Source organism: Nilaparvata lugens, chromosome 8 (assembly GCF_014356525.2).
Source record: "Nilaparvata lugens isolate BPH chromosome 8, ASM1435652v1, whole genome shotgun sequence".
NCBI classification, from domain to species: Eukaryota; Metazoa; Arthropoda; class Insecta; order Hemiptera; family Delphacidae; genus Nilaparvata; species Nilaparvata lugens.
The window spans coordinates 49,463,729-49,478,031 of NC_052511.1; the positions used below are offsets into that span (position 1 = coordinate 49,463,729).

Sequence of the window (14,303 nt, forward strand, 5' to 3'; positions counted from 1 at the left end):
TACATCTTTTACAAATCAGAATAAAAAAAAATACTTGGACAATTTCCTGATATTCAGATTACCTCAGATTCGCTAGAGCTATACCCTTTCACTTCTGCTTTCGGAAGTGCTTAGTAAACAACTATTCTCATTATATATATATTGTTTATTTTTGTGTGTGGCGAAAAATAGCGTTCGCACCATGGGCAAAAATGTCGGCCTACGGCCTCGGACTTGAAAACCGATTTCGAGCCGGAAAAATCTCATTTTCTGCTCTAGGTGCGAAATATACTATTTCATGGGTGAATATGAGTACATATAAATTGATGAATGAAAATAAATTTCAACAAATGGAATCTGTTATAAAATGAGAGACCCACACGTTCCTGCATATCTTTTCCTATACAATAGTTACAAGGTTTCATAATAGAGAAAATATAGCATAAGAAGATATCCCATGGTATGGCTAGTTGTTTATGTTCCAAATTTGAAGCCAATCTCTTTTTAACTCAAACCAATTACTGTCGACTACTGTATAAGGCATCTAAGGCATTACTACTGTTTTATTGGGGTGAGAGTGTAAGAACGGCACAGTATGAGAGACTACCAGCATAGCCTCCCCAAAAACAACTTCTATAGTGACGTCCACGTTATAATGGCAGTGTTTGATCAGCAATGGTAGGCCTATTGCTATCCTTGTCCATTCAACAAAGAGGAGACCGTTATCTCTTTCTCGCTTTACTCTTTTGCCAGATCGTCTTTTAACAATGTAGAATTAATATTAACAAAATATTTCATCTAAATAATTAAAATGTATTATAAGATTATTGAAAAATATAATTTCTTGCTAAACTACTAGTTCTATGAACAGTAGACCTCACGCAGTATTCTCATCCACAAGTACCTGATTGAAGCTATAGACCTTATAGAAATACAGCAATAGACAGGCTTCTCCACACATCTGTGTAATCACTTGTCAGCTGATTTATGATGAATAATTCTATAGTCTGATTTTTACTCTAATACTAGCGTATGAAGGAGGCTCCTTTTTCCTTTTATATTATCCTTGAAATAAAAAATTTCCAAAAACCTTGTTTATTCGTCGACGCGCAATTAAAAAAGGAACATACCTGTCAAATTTCATGAAAATCTATTAGGTACCGCGTTTCGCCGTAAATGAGCAACATATAAACACATGAACATTTAAACATTCAAACATTAAGAGGAATGCCAAACCGTCGACTTGAATCTTAGACCTCACTTCGTTCGGTCAATAAAATATAATTGATTATTTTAAACGAGAATGAAAAGTTATTCTATTACATCAATAAACCTGTATCAGCTACATTCTATAGAAGGCATTGATAAGACTGAGGATCGGCAACGTTTTTCTCCAATCTTTCTCCACTGCCATTATAACGTGGACCACACTATAGGTTTGAGTGAAAATTGGGACACAAACGCCCTATATCATAGGATACCTACTTGTGCTATCTTCTCTCTATGGTTTCATACCGATATAAAGAGCTTTGAAACCAGTTCAATAGATCGCTATAGTACTTCGAAAGAAGTATCCTTCAAAAAAAGGGTACTGAGATTTTTATTTTCTTTATATTCATACTTCGAAAGAGTTTTATAACCAGTAAAATAGATACAATTCAAGTCAGATAATCAAATTTGAGTTTGTCATTGAACAAAGAAGATAGCTCTATCCTTCCACAACACCGCACTGTTGTCAAATTTCTTTCAGTTTAAGTTCTGTACCAAATTATGATGTTGTGTATCAAGTTGAGATGATACTGTATCTTATTGTGGAAATACGACTTATCTCATCCAAACATCTAAAGTTGCAAAGTATCACTCTCATCCCTAGATTCTGGAGACACAGGTATCATGGGCTGTATTGCAAGGGCCCTAGACGTTTGTAAAGGGTCCAAGGGTCCGTTATCTTCACCACTAAATGCCGCACAGTTCAAGGGCTGTGACGTCACACAGTTCAAGGTTGGTGACGTCACACAGTTTAAAGATGGTGACGTCATATAGTAGGGGTTACTTTGCTGGAAAAGCGCCGAGTACTGATGAGGGGGAAAGTAGAGTGGTGTGCCCTGACGGTGCGCCATTTTGAGTCGTGAAGCCAGCTGTTTCTTCCATTTTGTGCGACGATTTTGGAACCAAGTTTTGATCTGGACTTCGGTCAGGTTCAAAGCTTTTGAGAGCTCCATGCGCTTGCTCACGCTTAGGTATTTGTCCGACTGAAATTTACAAAAAAATAATTTATTCATTGATCAATACAACCACAAATCATAATATATGACTGGGCGAGAGCAACAGGCCTTGTCCAAAACTGAGGTACTCAAAAATTTTATGAATACTGAACTTCCTGAATTAGAAACTTATATTATAACTTCATGAATCATTGAAAACTCAAAGAAATTTAGTTTTTTCATCATGACTTCGTCTGTAGTTTTTTCATCATGAAAGGCATTCGATAGGATTCAGCATGTGAAAATGATGGAGATCTTGAGGAGCACAGGAATGGATGAGAAAGATCTTCAAATCATTCAAAACCTGTATTGAAATCAGTCCTCTTCTATTAGGATCAGTGCAGAGGAGCAGACCAATGTGGTTGACATTCTTCGAGGCGTTAGGCAGGGCTGCATCCTTTCACCATTGATATTTGATCTTTATTCAGTGGAAATCTTCAGGGAGGCCCTTGAGAATACTGAAATGGGAGTATTGTTAAATGGAGAACGCTTGAACAACATCCGATATGCAGATGATACTGTAATTTTCGCTGACAGCATAAACAGCCTGCAGGAGCTTGTGAACAAGATAGGAGGCGTCAGTGAACAATATGGCTTGGAAATTAATGTAAACAAAACAAAGTTCATGGTGATAAGTAAGGGAGCAGTGGGAGGATGTGACTTGATGCTTAACACCAAGCCGATAGAGAGGGTGCAACAGTTCACGTATCTGAGAACCTTGATCAATGAGAAATAGGAGCATTCTCAAGAGGTAGAACGCAGAATAGAAAAAGCGAGGGCTGCATTCAATCAGATTGCAAAACTGTTCAAGAGTCACAACCTTAATATGCACATCAAAATCAAACTCCTCCACTGCTACATTTTCTCAAATACTCTTCTATGGGATGGAGTCATGGACATTGACCAAGTCAACTGAAATAAGTCTCTAGGCTTTCGAGATGTGGCTGTATAGAAGAGTGTTGAGAATTTCATGAATGGACAGAGTGACCAACAAAGCTGTATTGGAGGGAATGGATAAGGATTTGGAAGAAATTTGAATGAACATCATCAAGAGCAGGAAGCTTGCATATTTCGGCCATATCATGCGCAATGAAGAAAAATACGGCCTGCTGAAATCCGTTCTCCAAGGAAAGATCTATGGCAGAAGAGGACCAGGAAGAAGGAGAATATCATGGCTGAAAACCCTGCGTACCTGGTTTCTCCAAAACTACAACAGAACTTTTCATGATGGCTGTAAATAAGATATCCATAGTCAGGCTGATCGCCAATATTCGGAACGAATAGGCACTAGCAGAAGAAGATCATGACTTGTAACTCATTTTCTGTAATAAAAATTGAGAAAGCGTGGATAGACCTCTAATTCCTCAATTCTGTTGTAATTTGAATTTGCATAATTCAGTTAAAAGAGTCATTTCAGGTAAATGATTGGATTTGGAGCTTGAAACTCTTATTCCTGGATCAAGACAGTAATCTTCAACTTCTAAGAGAATGTGACACCCTCCATACTTTCTCTTTCTCAGGCTTGGTTGCACAAAGGCCTGTTGAATTTTAACCGTGATTAATGACACGAGAACCAATCAGGAAATCCTTCTTTCCCCCAAGCTCGAGCTAGCTCTTTTGTGGAAGTAATGTTTTATTTTGTATTATTTTAACTATTGTTAAACCTCCTGAATAATTAGAAGATTAATTATTCCTGATCCATTAGAAGAGAAAAATGAGGAGGAACCATTAAAAGAGGAAAATGAACAGGCTGTTGTCACAAACAACTGCTCAACTGGAAGTTTCAACCAACATTTTCGAGTATTGAATGGTCATAAAATGGTCATGGAATAATTTCATTATTGCAGTTGATTTTGTATAATTATTAATTTATTTTGTAAGTTATGAGGAATAAATAAATTTAATAGGCCTTCTCTGATTGGTTCTAGTGGCATTTAATCATGATTAAAATTTAACAGTCTTTTGTGTAACCGGGCCTCTGAGAATTTTGTGATTAACTGATATTAAAAGCACAAAATCATGCCACCAGCTAGGATCGCATTCAAGTCTACTTCTTGAATGCTAATTAGATCTGAATTAATATAAAAAAACTATTTCAAGCTGACTGGAACTATAAGGTGCGTACAGACGTATGCGTCACAAACACGCCCATTTTGATGTTCATCAGCTGATGCTATTACAACAGCTGTATCCCACTGTTTCTGTACAAATACAGATGATAAGCATAACATCAGCTGATGTAAAATGAAATACGCGTGTTCATGGCGCATAAGTCTATACGTACTTTCATATAAGTAGAATTTGAATATGATAGATCCATTCCGTTCTATATTGATTGGTATATGTCTTGTTCACCGGAAAGGAGATTAAGTTTCTATGGTTTTACCATACATAAAGGAGCATAAGGAGCTATATTTCTTGACTCTGGTTTTACTTTGATTTATAATGAATACTGAACAGTTTTTTTTTCATTGTCACTCACTTTGAACTCAGCTTCCAGTCTCTCCAGTTGCTTCGCACTATAGGCTTGTCTGGGCTTTCTATCCATTCCTGGCTTTCGAGATCGTCTACCCACCGGTTTTGGAGCTGCAAATAATCATTTTTCAAATCAATCAAATTTTCTACATCTTCATGATGATATTGCAAGATAATCTTATAGTTGAAAAGCAGTGTTTTCAAGTGATTTTCATGTTTAATAAAAGCTGAAACTGTATGTTGTTAGACTTTCACGAGGGCAAGTTTATATAACGAAATTTATACAAATAAAAACCATTAATACAAAGAAATCTCTACTTCTTCCTGCAGTGAGATTTACGTCTAAGGCTCAACTCACACTCACGCAGCTCAGGTCGAGAAGAAACTCGACTCTAGTCGAGAGCATGTGTTTCCAAATGGTGACACTCAGACCAATCGACTCTAGTCTCCGCGACGTCACCATTTGAAAACACATGCTCTCCACTAGAATCCAGTCTCTCTTCGACCTGAGTCGCATAAGTGTGAGTTGAGCCTTAAAGTCAGCATCTAATCAACATTGGTTCGCTATCTTTGTCTGACATTGGACAAAACATATAGCTCTATCCCTTCCAAACTCTGCACCGTTGCCAAATTATTTATTTATTAGAACAGTCACAAACACGATATTTGGAAAGAGAAACAGGCAATTGCCCAAAACTTCTTCAATTCCTTGATTTTGGCACATAAATAGTCCAAAGTGAGGTTAAGTTTAAAATTTCTGTTTTCACCAAAGATTAACACTCAGAGAATACGTATTCGAGATATGACTGATGAATTTTGAATTTCGAAGGGTTGATAAGAGCCGGAAATAACACTAAACAATCCAAAAGCTTCAATAATATTGAAATAAACTTGAAAATTTTGAGCAGAAAAATTAAAACTACTACCTATCACTGCAACTATCAACTGAAAAAAAAAATTATTCATATTCTATCGAGAAATATTATGAACTATCACAATATTCAATCACAATTATGGAAATCCATCATTGAATCATGTGAATTTGATTAATTTATTTGTTGAAACAAATATTTAAGCTGCGTTTACACCAAAATTATTAACAAAATGTTTATTTTTCCATCCTTATAGATAGTATTAGATTGAACGGAACTTGACAAACACATATGTTCATCATGTGTATGATGAGTTATGCTCAATCTAATAGAATCTATAAGGATGGAGAGATGAACATTTTGTGTTTACAAGTTTGGTGTTAACGCAGCTTTACGGTACTAACTGACCGTATAACAAATTAGTATCCATTGTGCCGAGCACTATTTTTAATTCAGGCCTTTTCCCAAGTTATAATAGTAAATTTAGACTAGAGCCATTATTGTAAGTGAGTTAGCGAAATAAATTATTTTCTCTCTCTATTATGAACGGCCATGACTTCGAGTTTCCCATGATAGATATTTAAAAATTGTGGCTCCGAGTCGTCGAGGAATGTAGATTATGGAATTATCTCTAAAACTTAGCCTTCCTGTCGCGACATAGAGTGCGATAAGTTGGAAAACAGCAAGCATTGAAATTATAACAAACTACCGATTTTGCAGTTACTATTTGGTCCAAAGGCTCTAGAGGCCACGCGACGATTGGTCAAATTGATTCCTTCGCCCAATTGGAGACCTGTTTCTAAATACAGTAGTGGGGGGGATTCCCCAACCGAGAGACCAGATTACGTTTCGGAGGACACTTTGCTAGGAGCACTACGAGAGTAAAGATGTAGTCATTATGTTTCGCCCTTTTTGGGCAGGTTTACAAGTTTATATCATTAGTTAATGTAGGAGCTAGTTTTATTTTTATTAAAGTTTAAATTTTCTAGTAGTGCCATGTCCTGAAAAGTTTAATTGTGTTTCTTCATCATGTACGAATAATTGTTTCTTCAAATAACCGCTAAGGTATGTAAAATAAGGTTAAAATATAATTTAGGGAATTTAATTTATTTATTTGTTGAAACAAATATTCAAGCTGCGTTTACACCAAAGTTATTAACAAAATGTTTATTTTTCCTTCCTTTTAGATAGTATTAGATTGAACGGAACTTGACAAACACATATGTTCATCATGTGTATGATAAGTTATGTTCAATCTGTTAGAATCTATAAGGATGTAGAGATGAACATTTTGTGTTTACAACTTTGGTGTTAACGCAGCTTTACGGTACTTACTGACCGTACTATAACAAATTAGTATCCATCAAACAATATTGTTATTCATGGGTGAATAAGTACTTGTATGAGAGGATCTTTCGGGAATTAAGGGTACGCTATTTTTTTATAACTCTGAACATGACAGGAAAAGATTGAAATAAATGTTCAGGAAACTTATTTCATCAAAATTCTTCTCCTTCTTCTTCTTCTTCTTCTTCTTCTTCTTCTTCTTCTTCTTCACCTGTTACAAGAAGTTTCAAGACTTCCTGGTTTATTGGCAGTGCTGTAAAATTTTCATGCGCCTGCCATTGTTCATTCGTCGATATTGTATCAGAGAGGACTTAGTAATTACTCATTTTATCTGTGATTGTATTGATATTTCGAAAGACATTTGACTCACCCTGTAGTCCGAAAATTTGGGCAGAGTTTTTAGAAGCAGCTGCCGCTGCAAACCAACCCCCATACAGTAGGGATGCTGAATACGATAAACCAGCATAATCGATTCCTGCATCTGAAATTGGACGAATTTAAGCTGCAATTATGACGTTAATGTATACACACATGTAGATTTCAGTAGATATTTGGTGCAACTTGATATAATTTTCATGAATTAGGATAGAAAAGTTCATTAGTATGCAACAAATGAAAATGAAAATTAGAAAATTCTTTATTACAGGCAGAGTTAGGACTTTTAAGTTCTCTCCATAGAGATAACTATAGTGAGGTCCACGTTATAATGGCAGTGGAGAACGATAGGAGATCAACGTTGCCGATCCTCTGTCTTGTCAATGCTTTCTATAGACGGTAGCTGATACAGCTTTATTGATGTCATATTAACTGTTCATTCTCATTTAAAATAATCGATTATATTTTATAAGGAAAAGATTATATTTTTCAATAATTTCATAATGAATTTTCACAATTAAGATGAAATATTTTCTTAAATATATTAGTTAATAATTCCACATTGTTGAAAGTTGATCTGGCAACAGAGCAAAGCTAGAAAGAGATAGCGCTATCAGCTTTGTTGAATGATAGACAAGGATAGCAATACCATTGCTAATCAAACACTGCCATTATATCGTGGACCTCAATATGGAATATTACTCTCTCTTTTTCCGAGAATAGTGAAATCTCTAAAGTGGAATCCAGGTTGTAAAATCAACATTTGATTAACATAGGTTTTCTACCCTTGTCTGACAGTGGACAAAGCAGTTAGCTCTATCCTTTTCAAACCCCGCACTTTTGCCAAATTGCTTGTAGAATATCAGCTATTTAGAAATATGTTGAACTAGCAGAGTATATATTTTTCCAAGGTCCAATCATGAATTCATCTAAAAAATTCATGATTGAATTATAGAAAAATAAATTCTCTTGATAAATTACACATAAAATTAAGGTATAATTAATTACAAAATTGTTGACAAGAATCAAAAACTACTCAGATCACATTTACAGGGATAACATGAATCACAGTTATCTACTGCAAAGGGCAACAATGCCGTCTTATCATTTCAACTGAATTTATAACATGAATCTCCCTATAGTTCTGTTTTCCATACCATAATCAATTAACTGATTGATTAATTGCTTAATAATTGATTGATCAATAATCAATAACTATTGACCTAGAACTTTCCACAGTAAAAACATAACCTATTTTTATGGAAATGTTATTATTTATCAAAATTCGGGTACAGAATAGTTTTGGGCCAAGTCACTTGTTATTTCCTGATCATATTCATGACTCTTGTAATTTCATCAACAAATTAATAAATAAAATAATGAACTTTGCAGAACATGAATTGTGGTAGAAGTCATATGATTGGTAGTTGGTTGGCCTAGCAAGATGAAAGGCTGTGATTGGCTAAACCAAGACTCCACAATTCTGGGCGGAGCATTCATGAAGCAGCTGATTCTCTCAGCCAATGGCAGTCGTTCACTTGATAGGTTAGCCAACTACCAATCATATGGCTCGATTGACACTACATATTCTTCAGAGTTGAAGATTTTAGTAAAGAAGTCATTAAGCTGCGTTTAAACCAGTAAGTTAAAATAACTCAATCCTTATAGATTCTATTAGATTGAACACAACTTGACAAACACATATGTTCATCATGTGTATGATAAGTTATGTTCAATCTAATAGAATCTATAAGGATTAAGTTATTAACATTTTGTTAATAACTTTGGTGTAAACGCAGCTTTAGTTTATGCAGTCATGAAGTGAAGTCATTTTGTTTAGAATCAAGTCTTCGTTTTGGTGGAATCGAATCTAACACTGTGAAAATAATAGAATCTAAACTATTTTTAAACTACTAGCAGGGTCTATTATAAAGCTTGACAAACTGAAAACTTGGCGAAATGAAATCTTAAAGAATTAAAAATAGGCTTCGGTTAATTAAGAATCTATATGCAAAATTTCAAGTTAATCAGTCCACTACGGTAGCTCAGACGTGATGCGTTAAACATAATTTTCCTATCCCGTTCGTGTATAAGCTAGTTATTTCCTTTATCATAGTATAGATAGATTATAACTACAAAAACTAATCAATTTATGATGAAACTCCAGTAACCCTCCTATAAAGGGTTGTGTGTATTTTGTGTGTATTAACCACGTGCATTTTGTTTTATTGTTGATGAAAACATTGATCCGCCATCCAATTTGATAAAAAGTGGAATTTCAAGTGAAAGTTCAGAATATCAAAATAGAACAATTGAATATTAAACATTGTATGGAGCAGAAACTTGGGTTAGCAAGGAGAAAACATTAAGCAGAGTTCAAGCTGCAGAGATGCGTTTTCTTCGAAGTGTGAAAGGTTGCACAAAGTTAGACAGATTCCGCAATGATGACATTAGAAATGAGTTAGGAATATCTTCATTAGCTGCACAACTTGAAATAAACAGATTGAACTGGAAAAACCAGATATTAGGATACCAAAGGCTGTCATGAAATATAGACCCTTCGGTAGAAGGGATATTGGTAGATCTCTGAAAAGTAGGTAAAATAAATAGTTATTAACTATAGTTATAAAATAGAAGAATATTAAACAACTCACCAGAATAATATGTAGACGAAACCCCAGCTGCAGGTGACACCCGATTATCGTCCGTATTATACATAGAAGTACCACTTCCACAAGAACTATTTTCCCTCCTCTCTGCACCACGATCTCCCTCGTTGAACTCCGGTTCAGGAGAGTTCCTCTCTCTTCTCCCCAGTATGCTGTCGATCGAGAACTTTCTAGAACTCCCAGAGCTCTCGGAACACCTCCTTCCCCTATCCTTATTTCTCTCTAACAACGAAATCGGTTCCCGGAACTCGCAGATCTCGGTTCTGGAGTTCTCGAACTCTCGAGCTCTGGAGCTCTCAAGCTCACGAGGTCTCGAGATCTCAAGCTCCTGAGTTCTCGAAGTCTCAAACTCTTGGGTTCTCGAGGTCTTAAAATCTTGGGTTCTCGAGTTCTCAAGCTCCCTAGCTCTGGAATCCACTAGTTCCCGAGTCCTCGAGTTCTCAAGTTCCCTATTTCTCGAGCTTCCCCTATCCTTATTTCTCTCTAACAACGAAATCGGTTCCCGGAACTCGCAGATCTCGGTTCTGGAGTTCTCGAACTCTCGAGCTCTGGAGCTCTCAAGTTCACGAAGTCTCGAGTTCTCAAATTCCCGAGTTCTCGAGTTCTCAAATTCCCGAGTTCTCGAGATCTCAAGCTCCAGAGTTCTCGAGTTCCCCACACACATCAGGTCAACCGGTGAATTAGAGCTCTCTCTGACTCTCAACGGGAAACTAGAACTCTCGGGAGAACTCTCTTGAACTCTGCACAGGTAGTTCGAACTCTCGGATGGTTTCTAGCCTCGGAACTCCCGAAGATCCTGGACCCCCCATTGGTTTCCCAGGAAGAAGACTCATGCCAGTTGATAAAGCTGATAAATAACTATACAGGGTATGAATTTGAAAAAAATCGGTCGTTATTTTTGAGAAAATCGTGAAAAACATGGTTTTTTAGTAATTATCCGCCATTTTTCTCAAGAATATTAAGGAGATCCTGCAATTTTCCCAGAAAAAAAAACTCATGTCATTTGATTTGGCTTATGAATGCTTATCCATGTTATAAATGTTAAGAAAATCGTTAAAGCCGTTTTCGAGAAAACCGTGAAAAACATGGTTTTTTAGTCATTATCCGCCATTTTTCTCAAGAATATTACGGAGCTCATGGAATTTTCCCAGAAATGAGACTCATGCCAGTTGATAGTGCCTATGGATATCTATCCATGGTATGAATTTTAAGAAAATCGTTAGAGCCGTTTTCGAGAAAACCGTGAAAAACATGGTTTTTTAGTCATTATCCGCCATTTTTCTCAAGAATATTACGGAGCTCATGGAATTTTCCCAGAAATGAGACTCATGCCAGTTGATAGTGCCTATGGATATCTATCCATGGTATGAATTTGAAGAAAATCGTTAGAGCTGTTTTCGAGAAAAACGTGAAAAACATGGTTTTTTAGTAATTATCCGCCATTTTTTCCGCCATCTTGAATTGAATTTTATTAAATTTCTTATTGTCGGATCCTCATGGTATAAGGAACTTAAGTTTAAAATTTCAAGTCAATCGGTTAATTAGGAATGGAGTTATCGTGTTCACAGACATACACACACACACACATACACACACACACACACATACACACACACAGACCAACACCCAAAAATCATGTTTTTGGACTCAGGGGACTTTGAAACGTATAGAAAACATGAAATTAGGGTAACTTAAATTTTTTTGGAAAGCAATACTTTCCTTTCCTATGGTAATAGGGCAAGGAAAGTAAAACAAATGTACTTAGACCATACTTCATCATTTCTTAATCATTGTTGCTCCAAGTGCATACAGAAATCAGAAGTAAAGCACTGTGTTGGAGCTCCTTATCCGGTTTAAACGAATGGCTTGTTCATTGCCAATGACAACTTCATCAAAACCTCACGTCTCTTCATTTTATTGCTTTGAATCTCAAGTTGTAGAGAATCATAGCATTCATTCCAATCTGATCCATCATCCCATACCATACCACATTTGTAGTGACAATACAAGTAAATCTTTGTAATAAAAGTGTTTGATAAAAGTCCTACGTAAAAGACACTCTAGGGTGTTAGACACCCCAAACGAAGAACAAGATGAACTAGTGACCTTGTAGAATGCTATTACTGACTGGAAGTGGTGGAGAGTAGTTGACAATACTACAAACCTAATTTAGACTGGGCATAAATTCCCATCTGTTTGATATTGTCAACTGCAGAACAGAAAAAAAATCCCTGGGGTGTAAAACACCCCAGTGTGTCTCTTTAGGGTCAAGAATCTATATGCAGAATTTCAAGTTAATCAGTCCAGTTAGACGTGATTATGCGTCAAAAATAATTTTCCAATTCCGTACGTATATAAGCCAGTTCTATCCTTTATTATAACTACAAAAACTAATCAATTTATGATGAATCTTCATGAACCGCTCTACTGTTATCAGTAATTGTTGATAAAAACAACCCTTCAATAAAGGGTTGAGTTTATTAACTACGTGCATTTTGTTCTATTGTTGATGAAAACATAATGCTTCATTTTATTTGATAAGAAGTGGAATTTCAAGTGAAAGTTCAGAATATTAAAATAGAACGATTGAATATTAGAATATTAAACAACTCACCAGAATATGTAGACGAAACCCCAGCCGCAGGTGATACCCGATTATCGTCCGTATTATACATAGAAGTACCACCTCCACAAGAACTAGTTTCCCTTCTCTCTGCACCCTCGCTGAACTCCGGTTCAGGAGAGTTCCTCTCTCTTCTCCCCAGTATGCTGTCGATCGAGAACTTTCTAGAACTCCCAGAGCTCTCGGAACACCTCCTTCCCCTGTCCTTATTTCTCTCTAACAACGAAATCGGTTCCCGGAACTCGCAGATCTCAGTTCTGGAGTTCTCGAACTCTCGAGCTCTGGAGCTCTCAAGTTCACGAGGTCTCGAGTTCTCAAGTTCCTGAGTTCTCGAGGTCTCAAACTCCTGGGTTCTCGAGGTCTTAAACTCTTGGGTTCTCGAGTTCTCAATCTCCCGAGTTCTGGAATCCACTAGTTCCCGATTCCTCGAGTTCTCAAGTTCCCTATTTCTCGAACTCTCAAATTCCCGAGTTCTCGAGATCTCGAGCTCCCGAGTTCTCGAGTTCCCCACACACATGAGGTCAACCGGTGAATTAGAATCCTCTCTGACTCTCAACGAGAAACTAGAACTCTCGGGAGAACTCTCTTGAACTCTGCACAGGTAGTTCGAACTCTCAGGATGGTTTCTAGCCTCGGAACTCCCGAAGATCCTGAACCCTGGAACTCCCAGTTCAGCATGATCGTCTCCTGTGTTGTAATCTCCCAGACTCATATTATTATCTGTTTGATTAGATTGTAAACGTTTCATGTAAGCAGGTAGCTTCATTTCTAAATGCGGTATTGATCATGTTTTTGGATTAGATAGTAATAGAGTTATCTTACAATTCTCCAGGGAAGTATTATCTGGAACAGAAATTTTGGAAAAATTACTAGTTTTGATCCCAGCTGGATTGTATGACTTAAGTCCTGCACACACACATCGATTTTTAAACGTTCCATTTTCTGCCGTTCTTATGAATTCTATCAGATTAGCCGGGACTTGACAAACATGATCTGATTGAAATCATCTGTTCAACGTAATAGAATTTATAAGGACGGCAAAAACTCGAACGTTCAGAAATCGATGTGTGGCTTTACATGGAGGCAGGTAACTTCATTTCTGAATGTAGTATTGGTCATGTTCCGGGAATAGTCTATACTGGAGTTACCTCACGATTTTCAGGGAAGTATTGTATTGTCTGGAACAGAAATTATGAAAAAATTGCTAGTTTTGATTCGATCAAAATTGTACGCTTCTCTTGTGAGATGGTGACCAGAGCTGAGAATTCTATAAGTTCATAAGAAATTAATTAAAGAACTTGTGACTGTAGGTTGGTGATGAGAATCTAATACACAAATACAGATTAATTACAAATTGATTAAAGGGCTTGTGACTGTAGGTTGGTGATGAGAATCTAATACACAAATACAGATTAATTACAAATTGATTAAAGAGCTTGTGACTGTAGGTTGGTGATGAGAATCTAATACACAAATACACGGTTGCACAAGAGTCTATTAAATTTTGACGACGGTTGAATGCCAAGAGAACCAATTAGACAATCGGAAAACGTCTTCAGTGTAAATTACAGTTAAAATTCAACAGACTTCTGTGCAATCGGTCCTTACAAGTGAACGGAAATTGCTCTGGAAGCTCTTGATTATCGCACTATTCATCACAGAGGCCGACTGTTTTTATTTGAAAATTGATTGATTCGAA

At 36.5% G+C, this 14,303-nt stretch overlaps 1 protein-coding gene across 1 annotated transcript; it reads right to left on the reverse strand.

Annotated features, from left to right (window-relative positions):
• Positions 1 to 1,319: 1,319 nt before the first annotated feature.
• Positions 1,320 to 13,444, reverse strand: LOC120352777 (homeobox protein 10-like). The gene is made up of 4 exons (XM_039434996.1): positions 12,596 to 13,444; positions 7,308 to 7,418; positions 4,726 to 4,829; positions 1,320 to 2,231 (listed from the first exon to the last, which is right to left on the reverse strand). Exons 1-4 carry the CDS (start codon positions 13,368 to 13,370, stop codon positions 1,821 to 1,823), a joined length of 1,401 nt encoding a protein of 466 aa, XP_039290930.1. The 5' UTR covers positions 13,371 to 13,444; the 3' UTR covers positions 1,320 to 1,820.
• Between the last annotated feature and the right edge of the window lie 859 nt (positions 13,445 to 14,303).

What these genes read in the sequence shown, in the direction of transcription:
- LOC120352777 (XM_039434996.1), bottom strand. Translation starts at nt 13,370, where the DNA reads ATGAAGCTACCTGCTTACATGAAACGTTTACAATCTAATCAAACAGAT. An exon ending in GGTTTCGTCTACATATTCTG is followed by an intron (nt 7,419 to 12,595) that starts GTGAGTTGTTTA and finishes GTCCAATTTCAG; the next exon opens with ATGCAGGAATCGATTATGCT. An exon ending in GACTGGAAGCTGAGTTCAAA is followed by an intron (nt 2,232 to 4,725) that starts GTGAGTGACAAT and finishes TGTAAATTTCAG; the next exon opens with TCGGACAAATACCTAAGCGT.